The sequence below is a fragment of the Macaca mulatta genome, chromosome 7 (genome assembly GCF_049350105.2).
Source record: "Macaca mulatta isolate MMU2019108-1 chromosome 7, T2T-MMU8v2.0, whole genome shotgun sequence".
In the NCBI taxonomy this organism is placed as follows: domain Eukaryota; kingdom Metazoa; phylum Chordata; class Mammalia; order Primates; family Cercopithecidae; genus Macaca; species Macaca mulatta.
The window spans coordinates 97207889-97231528 of record NC_133412.1 but is presented as its reverse complement, the minus strand read 5'-3'; the positions used below and the strand labels follow the sequence as shown (position 1 = coordinate 97231528).

General features: G+C 48.5%; 2 protein-coding genes and 1 long non-coding RNA gene across 23 annotated transcripts in view; 1 reads left to right on the top strand and 2 right to left on the bottom strand.

Annotated features, from left to right (window-relative positions):
* Positions 1 to 23640, top strand: part of NRL (neural retina leucine zipper) — a 39007-nt gene that overhangs the window by 1889 nt on the left and 13478 nt on the right. The window contains exon 2 of one of the 11 annotated variants that reach the window (XR_001446169.3): positions 11024 to 12567. The exons of 6 other annotated variants lie outside the window; for them this stretch is intronic. The gene's annotated coding sequence lies outside the window, so the exon portion shown is untranslated. Of the gene's footprint in view, positions 1 to 11023; positions 12568 to 14484; positions 14571 to 22238; positions 22526 to 22874; positions 23095 to 23640 lie in introns of those variants that run through there. 4 more of the 11 variants (XM_077940810.1, XM_028851439.2, XM_077940811.1 and 1 more) reach the window with 4 other exon arrangements.
* On the bottom strand, positions 2486 to 6983 carry LOC144330196 (uncharacterized). 2 transcript variants are annotated; one of them, XR_013396153.1, is made up of 3 exons: positions 6466 to 6983; positions 3920 to 5814; positions 2486 to 2750 (listed from the first exon to the last, which is right to left on the bottom strand). It is a non-coding gene; the product is annotated as an uncharacterized LOC144330196 (long non-coding RNA). The 2 variants fall into 2 exon arrangements; XR_013396154.1 differs by having other exon boundaries at positions 2487 to 2750; positions 6458 to 6983.
* Positions 13423 to 23594, bottom strand: PCK2 (phosphoenolpyruvate carboxykinase 2, mitochondrial). 10 transcript variants are annotated; one of them, XM_077938510.1, is made up of 11 exons: positions 23434 to 23594; positions 22717 to 22796; positions 20432 to 20677; positions 19159 to 19343; positions 18868 to 19071; positions 18309 to 18496; positions 17827 to 17989; positions 17334 to 17552; positions 14670 to 14807; positions 14295 to 14390; positions 13423 to 14038 (listed from the first exon to the last, which is right to left on the bottom strand). In XM_077938510.1, the coding sequence occupies exons 1-11, from the start codon at positions 23491 to 23493 to the stop codon at positions 13584 to 13586; spliced, it is 2034 nt and encodes a 677-aa protein (XP_077794636.1). In that variant the 5' UTR covers positions 23494 to 23594; the 3' UTR covers positions 13423 to 13583. The 10 variants fall into 10 exon arrangements, with proteins under 10 accessions (XP_077794636.1, XP_028706327.1, XP_014998830.1 ...); XM_028850494.2 differs by having other exon boundaries at positions 23309 to 23436; XM_015143344.3 differs by having other exon boundaries at positions 23128 to 23434.

Here is a 23640-nt window from a genome sequence, read left to right as displayed (position 1 = left end):
CACCGTGAAACCCTGTCACTACTTAAAAAAAAAGCCGGCCGGGCGCGGTGGCTCAAGCCTGTAATCCCAGCACTTTGGGAGGCCGAGACGGGCGGATCACGAGGTCAGGAGATCGAGACCATCCTGGCTAACACAATGAAACCCCGTCTCCACTAAAAATACAAAAAAATTAGCCGGGCGTGGTGGCGGCGCCTGTAGTCCCAGCTACTTGGGAGGCTGAGGCAGGAGAATGGCGGGAACCCGGGAGGCGGAGCTTGCAGTGAGCCGAGATCGCGCCACTGCACTCCAGCCTGGGCGACAGAGCGAGACTCCGCCTCAAAAAAAAAAAAAAAAAAAAAAAGCCAGATGTGGTGGTGTGCGCCCGTAATCCCAGCTACTTGAGAGGCTGAGGCAGGAGAATCGCTTGAACCCGGGAGGCGGAGGTTGCAGTGAGCCGAGATCACGCTACTGCACTCCAGCCTGGGCTACAAAAGCGAAACTCAAACAACAAACAACAACAACAACAAAAAACCAACTAAACAAACAAAAAAACACTTACGTCTCTTCCGCCAGTTGATCTGTTGAAGAATCCTCCTCTAACAGCGTTTCGTGCTTAAGAACCCACAAGTGAGCCGGGTGCAGTGGCTCACGACTATAATTCCAGCACCATGGGAGGCCGAGGAGGAGGATCATTTGTTGCCAGGAGTTCAAGGCCAGCCTGGGCAACATAGTGAGACCCAGTCTACAAAAAGAAAAAAAATAGCCGGCCATCGTGGCGCGTGCCTGTGGTCCCAACTTACTTGGGAAGGCTGAAGGAGGGAATCTTGAGCCCATGAGGTGGAGGCTGCAGTGAGCCATGATTGCTCCACTGCACTCCAGCCTGGGCACAGAGCTAAAGCCTGTCTCTAAAAAAAGAAAACCAACAAATGGCTCACTATTGTTCATTGTTTCAAATACAAACTTCCAAACCTGGTTGTCTATATTTAGTAACCTCATTTTTTGATAATTCTGCCAAGCAAATATGCCAATAAATACCTTGTTTATTTTTACCTCTGCACCTTCCCAGGAAAATTTCTTATCAGAGGGAGGCTGTCTCTACCCAACTCCCTCAGTCTTGCCCTTTGACTCAGTAATACTGCTTCCAGAAATCTAGCCCGGACCTGCATAAAAATTTGTGTTCTACATAGCAATTACTGATAAAAGTAGAACACTGGAAACAAAGATCTAAATATCTTGCAATATGGAATTGGTTAAATAAATTATAGTCCATGTGGTATAGACACAGAAATACCAGGTAGCTATTAAAATGGTGTTGTAGTCTTCATTTTTTTTTTTTTAAGGTACTTATTCCTGGTACAGGTTTGTTGTAGCCTTCCATTTTTATACCATGGGAAATTGTGCAAACTACATTGTCAAGTTAAAAAAAAAAAAGATAATAATTTCTTCTGGTGACATGTAATAGATGCAAAAACAATGTGGTTTCAGTTTTTCATTAAAAAGTATAATAGGCGTGGTAGCTCATGCCTGTAATCCCAGTACCTTGGGAGGCTGAGGCAGGCAGATCACTTGACCCCAGGAGTTTGAGACCAGCCTGGGCAACGTGATGAAACCCCGTCTCTACAAAAAAAAATAATAATAATTGAGCTGGGCCTGTAGTCTTGGCTACCCAGGATGCTGAGGTGGAAGGATCAACTGAGTCTGGTCAAGGCACAGTGAGCCATGATGGTGCCACTGCACTTCATCCAGCCTGGGCGAGAATGAGACCCTGTCTCAAAGAAAAAAAAAAAAAGTATAATAATACCCAGCTCATTACATCATTAAACAAAGTGGAGAAGGCTTGCATGAACCGGTGACAAAGGTGTAGCTTCTACAAAGGGTTATGATTAATATAGCTATAGCACCTGAGGTCCAGAAAAGCAAACAAAAAACTTCTGTTAAATTTATCCCCTTAACTATTCATTTTTTGATTCTCTTTTCTCTTCTTCTTTTTTTTTTTTTTTTTTTTTGAGACGGAGTCTCGCTCTGTAGCCCAGGCTGGAGTGCAGTGGCCGGATCTCAGCTCACTGCAAGCTCCGCCTCCCGGGTTCACGCCATTCTCTGGCCTCAGCCTCCCGAGTAGCTGGGACTACAGGCGCCCGCCACCTCGCCCGGCTATTTTTTTGTATTTCTTAGTAGAGACGGGGTTTCACCGTGTTAGCCAGGATGGTCTCGATCTCCTGACCTCGTGATCCGCCCATCTCGGCCTCCCAAAGTGCTGGGATTACAGGCTTGAGCCACCGCGCCCGGCCTCTTCTTCTTATAAATTAGTTCAAATCTGAATAAAATCTTTTAATTCAAGCTTTTGTAATATGGAACTTGTACATTATTGAATAAAACATTTAAAAGTCATGGTAAATGTTAAAATAGCTGAGGTTTTATGACCAAAATGAATCCTCTTTCACATCAAATGGGAAAGAATATAAGATTCAACACTGGATTCATTGATTAATTTTTTTGCGTATAAAAGATTTTTTTTTTTTTTTTTTTGAGGTGGAGTCTTGCTCTGTCGCCCAGGCTGGAGTGCAGTGGCTCCATCTCGGCTCACTGCAAGCTCTGCCTCCCGGGTTCACGCCATTCTCCTGCCTCAGCCTCCCAAGTAGCTGGGACTGCAGGCATCCGCCACCACACCTGGCTAATTTTTGTATTTTTAGTAGAGACGGGGTTTCACCTTGTAGCCAGGATGGTCATGATCTCCTGACCTCGTGATCTGCCCGCCTTGGCCTTCCAAAGTGCTGGGATTACAGGCATGAGCCACCACGCCTGGCCACGTGCAAAAGATTTTTAAGCCTATGAACTTGATTATTTCACTATGACCTGTAATGTTTTTCAAAATGTGTAAGAGCATTTATATCTTAGGGTATACAATGTGTCTATTGAAATAAATAAAATAAGGCCGGGCGCGGTGGCTCAAGCCTGTAATCCCAGCACTTTGGGAGGCCGAGGCGGGCGGATCACAAGGTCAGGAGATCGAGACCACAGTGAAACCCCGTCTCTACTAAAAATACAAAAAATTAGCCGGGCGCGGTGGCGGGCGCCTGTAGTCCCAGCTACTCAGGAGGCTGAGGCAGGAGAATGGCGTGAACCCAGGAGGCGGAGCTTGCAGTGAGCCGAGATCGCGCCACTGCACTCCAGCCTGGGCAACAGCGTGAGACTCCGTCTCAAAAAAAAAAAAAAAAAAAAAAAAAAAAAAAAAGAAATAAATAAAATAACATATCTTTAAAAATAATTATGGTGAAGTTGTTTTGATATACTCAACTTTGCCTGCCCTCTCTTGATTTTGAAATTTGGTATGTTGCTTGGTTACAGTTTGTGAAGCACTTTTCATTTGGGTAACTTCTACTCCCTCCAGTTGCACTTAAAGTCACTTAAAGCCACAGAGAGGTTTTTCTACCTTTGGCACCCGTTTTAGGACAATTTCTGGTAATTGCTAAGTAAATGTCAGCTAGTTGACTTCCTGCATGACCTGTTTTGGCCTGTTTCCTGCTCGTTAGCATCTCCACTAGAGGGCAGGCTGGGCTGGTGAGGAGAGAAAGAAAGGAGCGTTTTCATTCTCTAGCTAATCCTGTCCTCCTTTCCTCTACTGCAGCCCCCAGCCTGGTGACCACACAGAGCTCCTGGGACAGTTCCATTTTTGGAAGTGATTGATGCTCATTCAGGTGTTTAAACATTGCCTTGTAGCATTCTCTGTGTCGATGGAAATGGAGAGTGTGCTAATTTACCTAGGGACTTAAAATGTGTTGACTAGAAAGCCACTAAGTAATTATGGGATGTTCTAATACTCTCATATCTTGTGTCTGTAAGAATCAGATTTTTCTGTGTGTAGGGTAGGAGCTACAGATGTAATATAAGTAAATACCCTTTAGTGGCCCGGGGTAGTGGCTCACACCTGTAATCCCAGCACTTTGGGAGGCTGAGGCAGGTGGATTGCTTGAAACCAGGGGTTCAAGACCAGCCTGGCCAATATAGTGAGACCCCATCTCTAAAAAAATAAATAAATAAAAATTAGCCAGGTGTGGTGGCTTGCTGCTGTAGATACTCGGGAGGCTGAGGCAAGAGGATCATTTGAGCCCAGGAATTCGAGGCTGCAGTGAGCTGTGACCACACTACTGCATTACAGCCTGGGCAACAAAGCAAGTCCGTGTCTCAGGAAAACACCAGAAACCCCTGTAGCCCTGATTTTGAATAGAACATATCAGTATGAATTCATGAGGTTTTATCTTGTCGCTACCCACCAAAAAGATCTAGAAACAATGACCAATCCAATATCAATGAACACTCCTAGCATCCAGATTGTGGTCTTAAAATGCCATTTCCCCCTGAAAGAAGCCAGACCTTCTTAGAGAAATGGCTGATTCCAGGTTTGGGAAAGGAAATGAACACGATGAGCATGGAGCAACTTACACCATATAGCCGGGAAGCAAGGAGTATGTATCATGTCAAAAGGACTCAGCTGTTTTTGGCCTAGCTTCCATAGCCAAATGTGGGACAATTTGAACATTTAATAAGGTCAATTTAATAAACACTAAGTATGTTTAAATCCATGAGTTCATAATGTTTGTGTGTAACTAACTGGTTACCTTTTTGAAGGATTGATAGGAAATCAAATCATTATTTTGAAGATGGCAAATAAAGAATTGAGCAGTTATCTTGCTGTTCCTGTATAAATGATACCACAGGGTGATGAAATAGAAATATCTATTTTATAAAATTATTGCAACTGTTATGACAACTCAAATATGGCTGTTTTGCAATCCTTAGTGAGTTAATGCATTTAGACACTGAACATCTGGGTCTGGATTCGTTAATGGGTTAATTGAAGGAAAAGAAAGGAATGGAGGGGCATCCGGAATCCGTAGACTGATAGAGACTTGAAAGTCATGCGAAATTTTTTTTTAAATGGGAGCAAAGCTAAACTATAGTGTCTAAGGATCTACATTTAGGTGATCAAACTATAAAAAAATGCAAAGAAGTATTTATTACTCACCATAGTATCCCCTATGGCAGGAAGGGGTGACTGTGATAGAGATGGGCAACAGGGGCGGGGCGGGGCAGGGTTGGTGTCTGGCAAAGTTCTGTTTCTTTCCCTGGGTGATGTTCCAAAGGTGTTCACTTTATGATAGTTTATTCAGCCATACCTTTGTTTTAGATGGTTTTCTTTATCTGTGTTTTATTTTAAAATAAAAAGATTATCATGTGTTAACTATATTTTATCAGTTATCTGGAGCTGAAGGGCATGCAGCCCAATTTTATTCTAATTAATAAAAATCATTTTGAAGGCTAACACTTTCTTGTCCCTGTGCATTTAGATGCCAGAAAGGTGCCTGGAACTCCAGTTCCCTGCCTCTTAGCTGAAGGGATTTATTTTTAAATCTTTTTTCTTTCTCTCCTAGATTTTACTTACATTGCTCATGTTCCTTTTAAACTGTAGAGTCAGCAATATGTAATATACGCTTACAGGGCCTACTCTAATCATTATAAAGTGGAAAGGTGATGATAGCTAACATGTATTAAATGACTATTCAGTGCCAGGAATAGTTCTGAGTGCTTTATTCCACTGACTCTTAATCTTCCCAACAAGATTGTAAGGTGTAGGCATTTCCATTTTACAGATGAAGCAACTGAGAGGCACCTCTGGCTTGAGTCTACTATGTGTTTAATATCTGTGCTATGCTGCTTCTGATGGTATTCAGTTACATGCTATTTATGAAGCTAAGAATTTGGCTGTCTTTTATTATTTTTTAATTTTATTAATTTTATTATTATTTTTTGAGACAGAGTCTCACTCTGTTGCTCAGGCTGGAGTGCAGTGGTGTGATCTCAGCTCACTGCAACCTCCGCCTCCTGGGTTCAAGTGATTCTCCCTCCTCAGCCTCCTGAGTAGCTGGAATTACAGGTATGTGCCACCATGCCTGGTTAATTTTTGTATTTTTAGTAGAGATGGGATTTCACCATGTTGGTCTGGCTGGTCTCAAACTCCTGACCTTAGGTGATCTGCCCACCTCGGCCTCCCAAAGTGTGAACCACCGCGCCAGGCTGGCTGTGTTTTAAAGTACAGTATGGCTGGGCGCGGTGGCTCAAGCCTGTAATCCCAGCACTTTGGGAGGCTGAGACGGGCGGATCACGAGGTCAGGAGTTCGAGACCATCCTGGCTAACACGGTGAAACCCCGTCTCTACTAAAAAATACAAAAAAACTAGCCGGGCGAGGTGGCGGGCGCCCGTAGTCCCAGCTACTCGGGAGGCTGAGGCAGGAGAATGGCGTAAAAACCCGGGAGGCAGAGCTTGCAGTGAGCTGAGATCCGGCCACTGCACTCCAGCCTGGGCGACACAGCGAGACTCCGTCTCAAAAAAAAAATAAAATAAAATAAAATAAAGTACAGTATACTCCATTGTTAACTTTGTTATAACCTCTGTTCCACTCTGACCTTTAGATTTTTATACATTCTGGCTGGTCACTGGCATTTCCTATGAGAACACTTGGTGTTTCCTCTTCTAGGTTTTTCCTTTGAAGGAGTTCCCAATAATTCCATTTTATTTGTTGAAGTTTGTTCCCTGTTTCTGGGTAAAGACTCTCATACTACCCACCTTAGTTTATAATTCCCTCAGCCTGATCCAGATTGCACAGAAGTTATCCTAAGCTGATGCTCCTGACTCATGTGAGATCATTGCACCCTTTTCCTGATTACTCTCCAAAGTTGATTTCAGATGAATTTAGGCTAAGACCTTGATACTCAAAACTGTAGCCCCCAGACTGGCAGCATCAGCATTACCCAGGAGCTTGTAAGGAAAACAAAATCTTCAGGCTACTACACACTTGCCAAGTGACAATCTGCATTTTAACAAGATCGCCAGGTGATTCAAAGGCACTTTTAAGTTTGAGAAACACGGAATAGGTGACTTTTTATTTTTTATTTTACTATTATTTTTTGAGATGGAGTCTCGCTTTATCCCCCAGGCTGGAGTGCAATGGCATGATCTCGGCTCGCTGCAACCTCTGCCTCCTGAGTTCAAGTGATTCTCCTGAATAGCTGGGATTACAGGCACTTGCCATCATGCCCGGCTAATTTTTGTATTTTTGTAGAGAAGGGGTTTCACCGTGTTGGCCAGGCTGGTCTTGAACTCCTGACCTCAGGTGATCCTCCCTCCTCAGCCTCCCAGAGTGGTGGGATTACAGGCATGAGCCACTGCGCCCGGCGGAATAGGTGACTTCTAAGGTCCTTGCAGTTCTAGATGTCTATACTACTATGAAAGACATGTCTGTGCAGTTTTATCACTTTAACCCTTAGTTCTATTGTTTACTAATGGTGAAGCTTTGGACAAATTACTTGACCTCTCTGTGCCTTTGTTACTTCATCTGTAAAATGGTAATTCCCCCAAAGGGTTGACACATATGTGCTTAGAACAGTACCTTGTTGGGAATAGGCCCCCAAAATCTGGCCATAAACTGGCCCCAAAACTGGCCATAAGCAAAATCTCTGCAGCACTGTGACATGTTTGTGATGACCATGTCGCCCACACTGGAAGGTTGTGGGTTTACCAGAATGAGGGCAAGGAAACCTCGCCCACCCAGGGTGGAAAACTGCTTAAAGGGGTTCTTAAACTATAAACAATAGCATGAATAATCTGTGCCTTAAGGACATGCTCCTGCTGCAGATAACTAGCCAGAGCCCATCCCTTTATTTCCCATAAGGAATACTTTTAGTTAATCTGTAATCTATAAAAGCAATGCTTATTGCTGTCAATAAATACGTGGGTAAATCTCTGTTTGAGGCTCTCAGCTCTGAAGGGTGTGAGACCCCTGATTTCCCACTCCACACCTCTATATTTCTGTGTGTGTGCCTTTAATTCCTCTGGTGCCACTGGGTTAGGGTCTCCCTGACCGAGCTGGTCTTGGCAAGTGGTGCCCGTATGTGGGGGCTCAAATTCAGGTCAAAGGGTCGCCAGAGCGACAGTTGGAGAATGTGGAACTAAGGTGGAGGACACCTGAGTACTCTTAAAGCAATCCCCGTGGTGAGTAAGAAGGGGAGCTCGGAAGCAGCAGGGTAACAGTGGGACAAGTGTGGGCTCTGGTTCATTCCACCTTGGAACCTTTTCACACTGATGATGATGAGGAATGAGAGTATAATGAAGTAACAGAAGAAGTAACAGAGTAGGTTTGTTTGCCAGCTAAAGCTAAAGCGGCAAAGGAGGGAGAGGTTCATCCCTACCCTTCTGCACCCATCATTATTATTTTGAAGAAAAAGAGTGGCCTGATCCTCCAGATCTTTCTTTTCCGGAGGATCACTGGGCGAAAAGTAGTTGCCTCAGTGACTGTTCGAGCAGGGCCTCGAGCGACTGCTCTCAGTTCTATTCAGGCAGGAGCTCAGCAAGTTAGATGAGAGGGTGATTTGGAGGCTTGGCAGTTGCCTGTTAGAATACACCCCCCAGATCAACAGGGAAATATTATAGCTACATTTGACTCTTTTCCTTTTAAATTACTCAAAGAATTTAAGCAAGCTGTTAATCAGTATGGACTTTTGTAACGGGACTGTTAAAGAATGTTGCTGTTTCGGCCGGGCGCGGTGGCTCAAGCCTGTAATCCCAGCACTTTGGGAGGCCGAGACGGGCGGATCACGAGGTCAGGAGATCGAGACCATCCTGGCTAACACGGTGAAACCCTGTCTCTACTAAAAAATACAAAAAACTAGCTGGGCGAGGTGGCGGGCGCCTGTAGTTCTAGCTACTCGGGAGGCTGAGGCAGGAGAATGGCGTAAACCCGGGAGGCGGAGCTTGCAGTGAGCTGAGATCCAGCCACTGCACCCCAGCCTGGGCGACAGAGCAAGACTCCATCTCAAAAAAAAAAAAAAAAAAAAAAAGAATGTTGCTGTTTCCAGTGGGATGATTCCTACTGACTGGGATGCTCTTACTCGAGCTTGTCTAACTCCTGCTCAGTTCTTACAGTTTAAAACTTGGTGGGCAGATGAAGCTTCCATTCAGGCTGCTCGCAACGCCCAGGCCCAACCTCAAATTAATATAACTGCAGACCAACTTTTGGGGGTCGGCGGCTGGGCTGGTTTAGATGCACAAGTGATCATGCAGGATGATGCCATAGAGCAGCTTAGAGGAGTGTGCATTAGAGCTTGGGAAAAAATCACTTCAGGTGGAGAACAATACCCTTTCTTTAGTGCTGTAAAGCAGGGACCAAAAGAACTGTATGCGGATTTTATAGCTTGGTTACAGGAGTCTCTTAAAAAGGTGATTGCAGATTCGGCTGCTCAGGATATAGTGTTACGGTTATTAGCTTTTGACAATGCTAAGCCTGATTGCCAGGCTGCTCTGCAACCTATTAGAGGGAAAGCACATTTAGTTGATTATATCAAGGCCTGTGATGGTATCGGAGGTAATCTGCATAAAGCTACTTTGTTGGCACAGGCAATGGCAGGACCAAGAGTGGATAAAGGAAATATTCCGTTTCCTGGAGCTTGTTTTAACTGTGGAAAGCATGGTCATACTAAAAAAGAATGTAGAAAAAATCAGCAAGTCAGGCCACCAGATAGGGGAAAAAAGAAAACTGCTGAACCTGAAATATGTCCAAAATGTAAAAAAGGAAAACATCGGACTAAACAGTGTCACTCTAAGTTTGATAAAGATGGGAACCCGATTTTGGGAGACGCTATGAGGGGCCCATCCCGGGCCCCATTCCAAACCGGGGCATTTCTGGCTCAGGCCATTCCCTCACCCCTGTACAATGTCTGTCCCCCGCCACAGCCGGTAGTGCCGCAGCAGATTTATGCTGCACAAAAGCTGTGAGCCTTCTGCCTGGGGAACCCCCACAAAAGGTCCCAACAGGAGTCTGTGGACCCTTGCCAGCAGGGACGATAGGATTACTTCTAGGAAGGTCTAGTTTAAGTTTAAAAAGGGTACAAATATAAACAGGAGTCATTGATTCAGGTTACAATGGGGAAATTCAAATTATTATATCTACTTCTGTTCCCTGGAAAGCAGAGCCAGGAGAGCGTATAGCACAGCTCCTGATTGTGCCATATGCGGGAATGGGGGAAAAGTGAAATTAAATGAGCAGGAGGATTTGGAAGCACAAATAAACAAGGCAAAGCAGCTTATTGGGTAAATCAAATTACTGATAAACGTCCTACCTGTGAAATAACTATTCAGTGAAAGAAATTTAAAGGTTTGGTAGATACAGGAGCCGACATTTCAATCATTTCTCTGCAGCACTGGCCACCCACTTGGCCAATTCAACCTGCTCAATTTAACATAGTTGGAGTTGGTAAAGCCCCTGAAGTATATCAAAGTAGTTACATTTTGCACTGTGAAGGGCCCAATGGACAACTTGGGACTATTCAACCAGTTATAACTTCTGTACCTATAAATTTATGGGGAAGAGATTTATTGCAACAATGGGGAGCACAAGTATTCCAGAACAATTATATAGCCCTCAAAGTCAACATATGATTCATGAAATGGGGTATGTCCCTGGTATGGGACTAGGAAAAATTTGCAAGGTTAAAAAAAACCGCTTCAAGCGAAAGGACAACAGTTCCCACCAAGGTTTAGAATATCATTTTTGATGGCGGCCATTGTTAAGCCTCCAGAACCTATGCCTTTAAAATGGTTAACGGATAATGTCCCAGGCTATACTAGCCAATCTCTAGCTACATTTTTCTCTGTATGGAATATTAAACACATTACTGGTATCCCATATAATTCTCAAGGACAAGCCACAGTGGAAAGAATGAATCTCTCCCTAAAACGGCAGCTGCAAAAGCAGAGGGAGGAAAACAGGGAATATGGAACACTGCAGATGCAACTGAATCTAGCATTATTAACTTTAAATTTTTTGAGTCTGCCCAAAGGCCAGATGGTAACAGCAGCTGAACAGCATCTACAGAAACCAACTGCAAAGACAGAAGCCGAACAACTGGTTTGGTGGAGAGATCTGATAACAAAAAGTTGGGAAATAGGTAAAATAATAAACTTGGGGTAGAGGTTATGTTTGTGTTTCTCCAGGCCAAAATCAACAGCCAATTTGGATACCATCAAGACACCTGAAAGCTTATCATGAGCGAGATGCTGAGAAAGAGATTCCAGAAGGATCCCAAGGACCCCCCAGTTGCAGCCATGTCAAGACTGATGCTGAGAGAGGAGGACCCCAACTGTCACAAGCAACACCCGTCGAACACAGCCACCCACCTGGAGACAGATCAAGAAGCAGTCACAGATGGCGGAAGAAAACCTGAGCAAAGTGGGACAATCAGTCACAATGAGTAATTTAATGGTAGCTATGATAGCGGTGATCACCATTGCCATGAGTATTTCTTCAACAAGGGCTAACACAGAGAACAATTATACTTATTGGGCATATTTATCAATCTTGTCTGGCAATAATGTCTGGATGTAATCACTCTATGACACAGTTATACACGCTTTCTGATCTTAGTATTTACCATAATAAATCTGCTCCTATAATTGAGGCATACCGCCCTCAAAAACCTATTTGTAAACAGGATTGCCTCAGTTAGAAAAAATGTACGTACTTGTTTATGAAGATTGCATTGCAGAACAGGCAGAAGTGCTGCTCTCCGATTCCCATGGAGTCATTATTAATTGGTCCCCTAAGGGAATCTTTAGCTTGAATTGCACCTCTCAGTCTGCATGCCATGGTCACACTATGTTCAGCTGGTCTGAACAAAATGGTCAGATGGTAGAAATGATAAGAAGTATGGCAAGAGTTCCTATTATCTGGAACCATGGCAGTATAGTGGCATCTCACCCTCAAATGATGTGGCCTGTTGTAGGAGCTAAACAAGGATTTGTAGAAACTATTATTAAAAGAACAAACATTTAAGGCATCCCAGGCACACCTGACCTTAATGCCAGGAACCGGAGTGCTTGAAGAAGCTGCAGACAGATTAGCAGCTAGTAACCCATTAAAATGGATAAAAACACTTGGAAGCTCTGTGATGTCAATGATGATTGTGCTTTTAATCTGTGTCATTTGTCTTTGTATAGTCCGCAGATGCGGATCCCGACTCCTGCGACTCCTGCGAGAAGTAGCTCAGCGTGACAAAGCTGCCTTTGTTTTTATCACTTTGCAAATCAAATAAGGGGGACATTTTGGGAATAGGCCCCCAAAATCTGGCCATAAACCGGACCCAAAACTGGCCATAAACAAAATCTCTGCAGCACTGCAACATGTTCGTGATGGCCATGACACCCACGCTGGAAGGTTGTGGGTTTACCGGAATGAGGGCAAGGAACGCTTGGCCCACCCAGGGTGGAAAACTGCTTAAAGGGGTTCTTAAACTACAAACAATAGCATGAGCGATCTGTGCCTCAAGGACATGCTCCTGCTGCAGATAACTAGCCAGAGCCCATCCCTTTATTTTGGCCCATCCCTTTGTTTTCCGTAAGGAATACTTTTAGTTAATCTACAATCTATAAAAACAATGCTTATCACTGACTTGCTGTCAATAAATATGTGGGTAAATCTCTGTTCGAGGCTCTCGGCTCTCAAGGCTGTGAGACCACTGATTTCCTATTCCACACCTCTATATTTCTCTGTGTGTGTCTTTAATTCCTCTAGCACCACTAGGTTAGGGTCTCCCCGACCGAGCTGGCCTCGGCAGTGTCTGGCACATAGAAGGTGCTACAGAAGTGTTGTTAGCTGTCCTAATATTGAATATGCTTCCATGAATACTATGTAACTCCCAGTGCCAGGTCAGGTGGGGGAAGAACAAATTTGAGAACTGACAATGAAGCCACTTTACTGGAGAATGGGGTTGTAGAGGCTTCTGCAATCTAAGTGGGAGATCAGGAATTTTAGGCCTGGGGGCTGTACTGAACAGCTTGCTCAGGCCCTCACCATTTTTTTTTTTTTTTTTGAGATGGAGTCTCTCTCTGTCACCCAGGCTGGAGTGTGCAGTGGCACGATTTTGGCTCACTGCAAGCTCTGCCTCCTGGGTTCACACCATTCTCCTGCCTCAGCCTCCCAAGTAGCTAGGACTACAGGCACCCACCACCACGCCTGGCTAATTTTTTTTTTTTTTTTTTTTTTTTGGTATTTTTAGTAGCTACAGGGTTTCACCATGTTAGCCAAGATGGTCTCAATCCCCTGACCTCGTGATCCGCCCACCTCAGCCTCCCAAAGTGCTGGGATTACAGGCATGAGCCACGGTGCCGAGCCTCACCTTTTTTTTTTTTTTTTTTAAGAACTCGGGACATAGAGTGGATAGTGCCTTCTCCCAGCAATTCCTATGTCTGTGACCCAGTGCTAGAGCTGCCTGTAAAACAGATCTTTGGTTGTGCTGGGCTGTGCTTCTTCCAGGGGCTGGAAGAAGATTGTGAGATTGGTGTTAGAGGGAAGCCTGTGAAAATAGGTGGGAAATGAAAACAGCACAAATCTTGTGTAAAATAGATAAGCATCTCTTATTATTGGACAGTCTTTGTGGGAAGGTCTATGGCACATAGAAGATGTTAATTAATATCAAATTGCTAGTATTTTCTGCAAGGTGACTTCCCTATTCCCAGATGAGGGTGCTATGTCCTCTTGCTAGACCACAGCCTCAGGTCACATTTTGTGCACACGTCTTTCCAGGGCTTCAAGCTCAGCCAACACCTCTTTGGGCAGATCCTGGTTGACCTGCTCTGTTAGGTAGCTCCGAATGTCACGAACCTCCTGTTCCCAAAAATCCTTGGGGAGGGAGAACAGCTGAGTGGTGTCTATAGCTCCGAGGCCACTGAGATCCAAGGCTCCCTCCTTTGGCACCAGCCCAATGGGTGTCTCTCGGGCACTGTCCTCCCCCTCTAACCGCCGGCAGATCCAGTCTAGCACCCGAGCATTCTCCCCAAAGCCTGGCCACAGGAAGTGCCCTGCCTCGTCACGCCGGAACCAGTTGACATGGAAGATACGGGGCAGCTGGGCCCCCTTGCGCCCCTCCATGCTCAGCCAGTGTTCCAGGTAGTGCCCAAAGTTGTAGCCAAAAAAGGGCCGCATGGCAAATGGGTCGTGCATGATGATCTTCCCTAGGGAGGGGAGCAAGATGGGTAAGGAATCTTCCTTCTCACTGGAGAAGGGAAGGGCACCCTGCACCCAGTTGGAAGAAGCTGTGAAAGGCTCATGGTTCTGGCATATCTTCAGGGATGGGGAAAAGATAGAAGTGGGAAGAGGTGGAGCCATATCAGACTCCAGGGGTGGACAAAAGGAAGGTCTGGCTCAGGAAGGGAGAGAGGAAGTGCTGTGTGTGCACAGAGGAGAGGGAGGAATGGCGAGGGTGCTCACCTTTGTGTTCTGCTGCAGCAGTGGACTCAGAGCGCATGGCACTGCCCACAAACACCCCATGACGCCAGTTGAAGGCCTCGTATACCAGGGGTACCCCTAGATCACCAATGAACAGAGTCACAGGCAGCCCTTTTCTTTGGACCCTCACTCCAGCCCTTCTGGTGAGCTTGACTGGTACTGTCTCTCCTAGGACCTTGGCTATCCCATTTTCAGACCCTTTGCCTCCTCCCAAGTTTGCATTCACCAGGGGAGAACTCTGGAGACAGACAGCTACAGGTAAGATGCAGGCCGAGGCTCTGGATCAGAGGGAGGGAGGTAGACCCTGATACAGACATAGCCCTTTTGCCAAGAACATGGAGCTCACATGTTGTTTACCTTTGGGTCTGCGGCCACCAAAGATGATGGCGTCAATGGGGACACCCTCTGGGGCCTCCCAGGCTGGGTCCATGATGGGGCACTGGCGAGCCGGGGCACAAAAGCGAGAGTTGGGATGTGCACAGGGCTCCTTGTCACCTGGCAGAGGAAATACAAACACTATTATTTCCAAGGTCATGTCGACCCCCAACACACACATATATGGGCACACATTCTTGCAGGGTTCTTTTTTTTTTTTTGTCTCATCAGCTGCCTAGAACTTTGTGTGATAAGGAGCAGAGAGAAGGGAGCCAGGGCATCTCCAAAAGCTCAGGTTATTTAGCCATGAAGGTGCTGCCAGCTGAGCTATGTGAGAAAAGAGTGGGAGAGGAATTGGGGTTTGGCAGCACACTAATGTTTGTGCCAAGCTACTGGCACTTGGCACTGACCAGGGCTCAAGGGAATGGGGTTAGATATGGGCATAAGGTTATAATAATTTTTCCCCCAGAAACTATTTCGTTATTTGCGAGATTATTATTTAAATACCCAAACCTAAAGCAAAAACTGAGAATGTCAGCTTAGTACCTCAGACAATTGACTTTCCATCAGCAAACTGGGGAAGACAGACTCTCCTAAATTACCAAAATGCAAACAGGAATTTATTTTATCTTTTTATTTTTGAGGTGGAGTCTCGCTCTGTTGCCCAGGCTGTAGCGAGCGCAGTGGCGCAATCTCAGCTTACTGCAACCTCCGCCTCCCGGGTTCAAGCAATTCTCCTGCCTCAGCCTCCCCAATAGCTGGGATTACAGGCACCCACCACCATGCCTGGCTGATTTTTTTGTATTTTTAATAGAGATGGGGTTTCACCATGTTGGCCAGGCTGGTTTCAAACTCCTGACCTTAGGTGATCTGCCCACCTCGGCCTCCCAAAGTGCTAGGATTACAGGGGTGAGCCACCGCACCTGGCCTGATTTTATTTTATTAATTAATTAATTTATTTGTGAGATGGAGTTTCACTCTGTCGCCAGGCTGGAGTGCAGTGGCACGATCTTGTCTCACTACAACCTCTGCCTCCTGGGATGAAGCGATTCTCCTGCCTCCTGAGTAGCTGGGATTACAGGCGTGAGCCACCGTGCCCAGCTAATTTTTGTGTTTTTAGTAGAGATGGGGTTTTGCCATGTTGCCAGCCTGGTCTCGAACTCCTGACCTCAGATGATCCACCCGCCTCAGCCTCCCAAAGTGCTGGGATTATAGATGTCCACCCAGCAAGGAATTGATTTTAAAGCTAACAAAATGCTGGAGATTTCCCTGTCCTGCTTAGACCCTGATGAAGTGATAGGGCTTGAAGAATAGAGATAGGGATATCACATGGGTAGGGATAACCTTAGGAGCCCAGGTCATACTTGGCACCTTCAGGTGTCCTGGAGAGGGATTGGGACTAAGTCAGTGGCACATGTATGAAGCACCACTGTGTGGCCCGAGTGGACACATCCCCTTCTCTGCTGGAGGTTGCTGGTTAGACATGGGGGGTGAGGAAGCCATGGGGCCCAGATCCCCACTCTGTCCCATCCCCAGCTTCTGCCTCCCATCGCAGATAAGAGCCATCCTTCATCAGCACCCAGTGCAGGACCCTAACACAGGGTATTGTTCTGGGAATTGAAGCTGGGGACAAGGTGCCTTAGTTATGCCCCCGAGTCTGGAGATGATGAAAGGGTTGGGGAACTAGCCTGTGGGGAAAGATGAAAGTTTCTTGGATTTCTCAGTTGGGTGGGAAGGCTGAGAGGGGCTTAATGATGGTGTTAGTAAAAATAAAGGGTGATTAGATGAGGCAAGGAGGGTGACTGCTAGGCCAGCCTGGCAAACCTGAATATAGGCTTCAGTGACCACAAGGCCACCCTCCCCTCCCACACTTTTCTTTGCCCCCGCCTTGGTGTCTGGACTGCCTGACTGCAGAAGGCCATGGAAAGAATACTGAAGGTCCAGAGTGCAGGGCCGAGGGAAAGGTGGGACTCCCAGGCACCCGGGGTAATGACAGGATTCAGAAACTAGCTTCTGGGAAAGACTCAAGCACTGACCTAATTTTGTTTATAGGAAGGGATTGGGGTGAATGCTTTGGAGGGACAGGGGAAGGGTGAGGGTAACAATACTGACCTTTAGACGGTGGTTATTATACAGGGGACAGTGGGAGCCAAGTGGCAGGAGGACAGTCGGAGCAGAGGAGGCAGGTTTCCCTTTTCCTAATGGGTCAAACTTTATGGATAGTGCTTGGAGCCCAATACCTTCTGTAACAATGTTCAAAAGTCCTTCCTTTTCCTTTCATTAAAAAAATCAGCCTGTATTTATTATTGAGATTCTACTGTGTGTTTGTCAGTGTGCTAAACCCTTTTTATGCACTCTTTAATCCTCCAACAACCTCATGAGATAGGTACTATCACAACTACCTTCATTCAACTGATGTGGAAACTAAAGCTTAGAGGTTGAGCAACTTAGCCAGATCACAAAACCAGTGACTGGTGGAGTTGGGACATGAACTGAGATTTTGCCTGGGACTGGAAACTGCAGACGTTCATGACTTCTGTGCCTCCTAGCAGTCCTAGAAGATGGCTGGAGGTCGTGGAGAAGGCTTTTCCACCATTAAGGTGCTGAGGCCTGGAGGCTGTGCCACACCTTCCCTACTGCACATACCAGGTTTCCAGGGTTTGCCCAGCCAGGAAGTCACAGTAACACCAGGTGGAAGAGGCTGGTCAATGCCCTCCCAGTACACGCCACCATCGCTGGTCTCAGCCACGTTGGTAAAAATAGTGTTACTCTGGATTGTAGCCATGGCGTTGGGATTGGTGGTGGCAGAGGTACCAGGGGCAACCCCAAAGAAGCCGTTCTCAGGGTTGATGGCCCGGAGTCGACCTGTTAGAAGAAGTGAAAGAAAGGAAGGACCAAACAAGGAAAACTTGAGATGTAAGACCAAAGAAGGTCCTGCTCCACCCCTCCCTGTCCTGAGATGGACCCAAGATCTGATGAGGAAAGGCTGTCTCTAGGGTGGCTGGGCTGCCAGAGGAATGGAGCAGGGTTGGGTGTTCAGGAAACTTTCTCACTGACAAAGTCACTGTGAACACTAAAGAGGAGACCTCGAGTCTCTGACAAGAGCCAGAACCAAGAGTGTGATCTGAGGGTCCCTCACCTTCACTGTCAAACCTCATCCAAGCAATGTCATCCCCCACACACTCCACTTTCCAGCCTGGCAGTGCGGGCCGCATCATGGCCAGGTTGGTCTTGCCACAGGCACTGGGGAAGGCGGCTGCCACATAGCGCTTCTTCCCTGCAGGGCTGGTGATGCCCAGGATCTGTGCATTGGGGAGAGAGGGAATAAGAAAGAGGTCACCAAAGGTCAGGGCATGGTCTTCATGGGGAAGGACAGCTAGGGTTTAACAGGGAGGACCCATGTTTATTCACTATATAGGTGACTGCCCTGCCATTAGGCCTGGGTGAGTGGCAGGGGAAACCCCAACATTCAGCAGCCTGAGGCCAAAGTTTTGGGCCTTCAAGTAGAGTCCCTGCCCACCAGCCTGGCACCTGGCAGGAGGGAGGTGAGGCTGAGGCACTGGCCAGGCCCCACCCCTGCCCCGTCCCCAGCAGCTGCCCTGCTCCTCACCAGGCCCTCACCAGCATGTGCTCTGCCAGCCAGCCCTCATCCCGGGCCAACCGAGAGGCGATGCGCAGGGCAAAGCACTTCTTGCCCAGCAGGGAGTTGCCACCATAGCCGCTGCCGAAGGAGACGATCTCCCGCTGGTCAGGCACGTGGCCAATCAGGGTTTTCTCTGGGTTGCACGGCCACTGGCTCACCGGCTCCCCTGGGGACAATGGGGTCATGGGGCTGCTGGCAGCAGCATCGCGAACTGGGGTGTCAGGGGCCAGAGGGATCAGGGATTGGCAAGAGAGACACTTGGGAGCAGGAGCAGCACCAAGAGGTGGCTGAGGCCCCCCACCTCATAATAACCATCAGCTTTTGTGCCCCTATTCTTGGACACGGACTTTTCTCAATCTTGTGCAAAGTACTCTGCAAACACAGCCTCACACCTCCGCTGGGACTGTTGCTCTGGATCTTGGGAATTAGGTTGCCAGAGAGGACAGGTTCTTAGGGTCTGTGGAGAAGTAGGACTTGGGATTTCCTCCGAGTACAAGAAGGCCTCTGTGTCCCCCTTGGGGCAGAGCAGGTGCTTACCTTGTCCTGTCAGGGGCTGGCCCACGGAGTGCAGACACTTGACAAAGTCACCATCTCCCAGGGCCTGAAGCACGGGCGTCCCCAGTCGGGTCATAATACGCATGCTTGCCACCACGTAGGCTGAGTCAGTGAGCTGCACCCCAATGCGGGACAGCGGGGAGCCCACAGGACCCATGCTGAATGGAAGCACATACATGGTGCGGCCTGTGGAGGAAAGCATCCCCTGGATGAAGGGTTCCAAACCTGTTCATATCTTCCATGCCCCTGCCACTCTGTCCCTGCCCTGGTTACCCTGCATGCAGCCTGGAAACCTCTCATCCACAGCTCGCTGGAAATCAGCTGGGGACATCCAGTTGCCCAGCTGCCCACGGGCCCCACCAGCTGGGAGAGGTACCGTGTCCCGCTGAGAAGGAGTTACAATCACCGTCTTGCTCTCTATTCGTGCCACATCCTTGGGGTCTGTGCGGGCCAGCCAGCTGGGGGAGAGAGTACTGTCAGGAGGTTTCCCTTGTCCCTAGACCCACTTTTTCAAGTCCACCTTTGACTCCAGGTCTTCTGTTGGCCTTATTTTTCCCCACCCAATCACATCTCAGGCCCTTCCTCCAGACGTTGCCCCATCTAAGGGGTGTTTCCCCAAGGTCTCAGCCCTCTGGGGGTCTCTGCCCCTGGCAAAATCTCCCTGAACTGGTGAGAAAAAAAAAAAAAAGCAAAGGATCTATTTATGTCAGCTTCTTCATTTAGCATTAAAATAAAATACAAACTACAAACCAGACCAGGCACGGTGGCTGACGCCTGTAATCCCAGCACTTTTGGAGGCTGAGGTGGGTGGATCATTTGAGGTCAGGAGTTTGAGACCAACTTGGCCAACATGGTGAAACCCTGTCTCTACTAAAAATACAAAAATCAGCTGGGCGTGGTGGCGCATGCCCGTAATCCCAGCTACTCGGGAGGCTGAGGCAGGAGAATTGCTTGAACCTGGGAGGCAGAGGTTGCTGTGAGCTGAAATCATAGCCACTGCACTCCAGCCTGGGTGACACAGTGAGACTCTGTCTCAAAAAAAACAAAAAACAAACAAACAAACAAAAAACAGTTTCTTTTTTTTGAGACAGAGTTTCGCTCTTATTGCCCAGGCTGGAGTGCAATGAAGCGATCTCGGCTCACTGCAACCTCTGCCTCCTGGGTTTAAGTGATTCTCCTGCCTCAGTCTCCCAAGTAGCTGGGATTACAGGCATGCGCCACCATGCTGGGCTAATTTGTGTGTGTGTGTGTGTGTGTATATATATATATATATATATTTTTTTTTTTTTTTTTTTGGTAGAGATGGGGTTTCTCTATGTTGGTCAGGCTGGTCTCAAACTCCCGACCTCTGGTGATCCACCTGCCTTGGCCTCCCAAAGTGCTGGGATTATAGGCATGAGCAAATCCCAGTTTCTGAGTCCGTTTACCCCAAAGCTCTCATTCTTGTTCATTCCATTAGGATGTTCTAGTTAAGTTGATTATGTCTTGGTGAACCCAAAGTGGCCTCAGTGCACCTATCTTGCAGGTTGTGGAGCCCAAGGCTTACCAGTTATTGTACTTGGGGAGCTTTCGGATGAGGCCCTGCTGCTCCAGCAGGGTCAGTGTGGCAGTATTCTCAGCCTCAGTTCCATCACAGATGTGGATGCCCTCTGGTTGGCACAGGCGGGCACTGTGCTCTACAAAATCTTGAACGCCAGTGGGAAGCTGACCCAGATCTCCACTAAGCACTCGCAGAGTCTGGATGCTACGGCATGATGGCCAGCCTAAGGGGCTCAGCCCATGCCAGCTAAGCCTACAGGAGAAACAGGGAAGCAATGAGCTAGCTGCTGTCATCGAGGGTGGACGGGGTGGGTGGTGGGGAGACAGAAAGCTTGGGCTGTTGCAGCCTGCTAAAACATGTCTGCATGCAGGGACCATGAAGAGCATGTTGCAGTTGGTGTGTGGGATGTGTTCAGGACACATGTACCTTGTAGCCTTCATGAGGCTTGAGGAGGGTGTCTCCTAGTCAGTTAGGGACAGATATGGCCAAATGAGCAAAAAAGGCACATGCCTGGCTGTGTGGAAGTGTCCATGTAGGCATGCTGATGTTACTGCATGTGTAGCCCATGCCCATGTTTAACTGTTTAATCAATGTTTAGAAATGAGTAGGGGGATGGCTGGGCATGGTGGCTCATGCCTGTAATCCCAGCACTTTGGGAGGCTGAGGCAGGTGAATCACGAGGTGAGGAGATCAAGACCATACTGGCCAACATGGTGAAACCCCATCTACTAAAAATACAAAAATTAGCCGGATGTGGTGGCGTGTGCCTGTAGTCCCAGCTACTCAGGAGGCTGAGGCAGGAGAATCGCTTGAACCCGGGAGGTGGAGGTTGCAGTGAGCCGAGATTGTGACACTGCACTCCAGCCTGGGCAACAGAGTGAGACTCTGTCTCAAAAAAAAAAAAAAAAAAAAAAAGAGTAGGGGCCTTTGGCTCAAGTGTCAAGAAGCTGGGCCCAGGTGACAACTTCATATGTCTGGTGTTTGAAGCCTCATCCATTTTATTTCCATTTTCGAGTATAGTTTTTTATAAGTTAAAATGGCAACTGTTTTTATTCTTTCCTTCTGGTGTGTATGCTGTAAGACTATGAAAGCCCCAAGCAAAGGTCCCAGTCTTTGCAGTGCCAGGTTTCTAGATGAGGACTCTTGCACAGAGAATAGGTGACTGGATGCTGGGCTTCCAGGCCCTGATCTGCTGCTGCCCACTTGGACCAACAATGATTGCGTAAAATGTTGCCCTCGGGTAAGTATTTTTGAACTGTGCGGAAGGTTGACCACTGGGGAATGAGTGTCACTGGCTGGAGTTCATGGGCTTAATTCTTAGGAGGTCAGCGTCCTATTGTCTGTCCTCTCATGGCCCTGGGGGAGAGAGAAGCAAGGTCTGCTCTGATTGGCCTGGACCCAAGGTGGAGTAAGCCTGAGAGAGCAAAGGCCATGAGAAGGATGTTACTCTCCTCCTCTACCAAGGCCTCGCCCATCAGAAACTGCCCCCACACCCAGGACCGCTGACTCCGTACTTCCCCTGGCTCTCCTTCCTAGAGGCCACATGCCTAGAGAGCTTTGGTGTTGGTGGGAGGGTGAAACAGCAGCCTGCTGGCAGCTGGGACTCAGAGGGTGTTAGCCTGGGGAAGGGAGAAAGCTCAGAGCATGGATGCGGGAGCTTGAGTCTGGCTGGGGTAGAAGCTGGGGTGGTTTCCGCTAAAGCAGGATAGATGAACAGTGTGGCCCCAGGGGCAGGGGAGGAGGGCTACTGGGACCTGGGTCTGTTCCTGCCTCAGAGGGAAGTTCTCCCTGAGCATTAATCTTCAAGACACACATCCTTGAGGAGAGCCTCTCTCCAGTTGGAGCCTCGCTCACGTTCTCTCTTGTGAAGCCCCCACACCCTCCTACAGCCCCCTAAGTGGGACCTTTCCTTCAAAGACTACCCACAAGGGCTGCCCACGTGGAACGGGCTGTGCGAGAGATGTGGGTCACTTCCGACTCTGAGACAAAAGCTGAGAAGAGAGGCCTCAGAGAATAAATAGAAAGGAGACTAAGAGGAGGAGCAGACGAACAGGACGAGCCTGGGGGCTCCAGGCCTGGACAGAGGAAGAAGCCAGCTATGTAAGAAACGAAGGCAACTTGGCACCCTCCTCCCACCTTGCTTGCCTCCCTCTCCTGGCCCCAGGTCCCTCGGGCTGCCCTGGACTTCCCGCCAGGTTCCAGTCCTTCCAGTCCGGGAAAGGCCGGGAATGGATGTTTAACCTTCCATCTTCTTTAAGGGGTCTGAGCTCAGTCTCCCGGGGCTCACGTACCCTTGTCCCCAGGGCCCTGCTGCCTCTCGAAGTACCCTGGGGCGCTGGCTGGGAGCCCGGTAGAGGTCCGAGGGAGGTATCTGGGAAGGAAAGGAGGATATGCGGAGACCCGACTCAGCAGAGACGAGCGAGGAGGGAGAGGAAGTTCTGAGAGTGACAGACAGAGATCGCGCGGTCGGAGGCGAGCGAGGCAGAGAAGGGGAGGTGCGGGCGGAAACGAGGAGCACCGGCCGGCTGCCCTCCCAAGAGACGCACGGCGCGGGAGGCTGGACCCACAGCAGTCGCCCCTGCCCGCCTCCGCCTAGGACGGGAAACCTGGCGGAGGCTGAGAGCAGGGGAGCGCCACTGGCAGCCCCGAGGGGGCGAGCGCAGCGGAAGGTGCGGGTGGGCCCCGGGCCGGGGGTCACTCACCGCAGGCCGGGGCGGTACAATGCGGCCATGGCACCTGGGCAGGGGCTGCGGGGTGGCCACGGAACCGAGCGGAGCCGGGGAGATATGGAAGGCGGGGAAGAAGGGAGCGCGGCGAAGCGAGCCACAGCAGAGGCTGGCGGGAGGCGCTTAAAAAGGAGGGGGGCAGGCGCGGGGGCGGAACCTGGTAGGGCTGGCGCGAGATTTCCTCCGCCCTGCCAGCAGGCTGGCTCCCTCGGCCTTGGGGCTCCAGGCCCCAGGTCGGCCCAGCCACCGCCCCAACCTCTGCCTCCCAACCGCCAAACCCACCTCTCCCATTGGAGGACTGGGTCCACCCTTCGGCCCCCGACTTCGAGGTCCCGCCCCCATCCGCCACCGCCCTACCCGCCGCACATGATGTAACTTTGAGGACTCTTGCTCCCCGGAGAGACACTAGGTGGCAAACAAGCTAGGAACGAGGGGCGAGGCCAGGGGCGGGAGGCCAAAGGGCCAGACGTCTAGAAGTTAGGGGGTTGG

Excerpts from the sequence above, each read along its gene's own strand:
- PCK2 (XM_077938507.1), bottom strand. The coding sequence starts at position 20,865 with ATGAAGGCTACAAGGTACATGTGTCCTGAACACATCCCACACACCAAC. Across the intron at positions 19,344-20,431 it reads CTCCCCAAGTACAATAACTG|CTGGCTGGCCCGCACAGACC; the intron begins GTAAGCCTTGGG and ends TCTCTCCCCCAG. Across the intron at positions 17,990-18,308 it reads GGCTGGCAGAGCACATGCTG|ATCCTGGGCATCACCAGCCC; the intron begins GTGAGGGCCTGG and ends CCCAATGCACAG.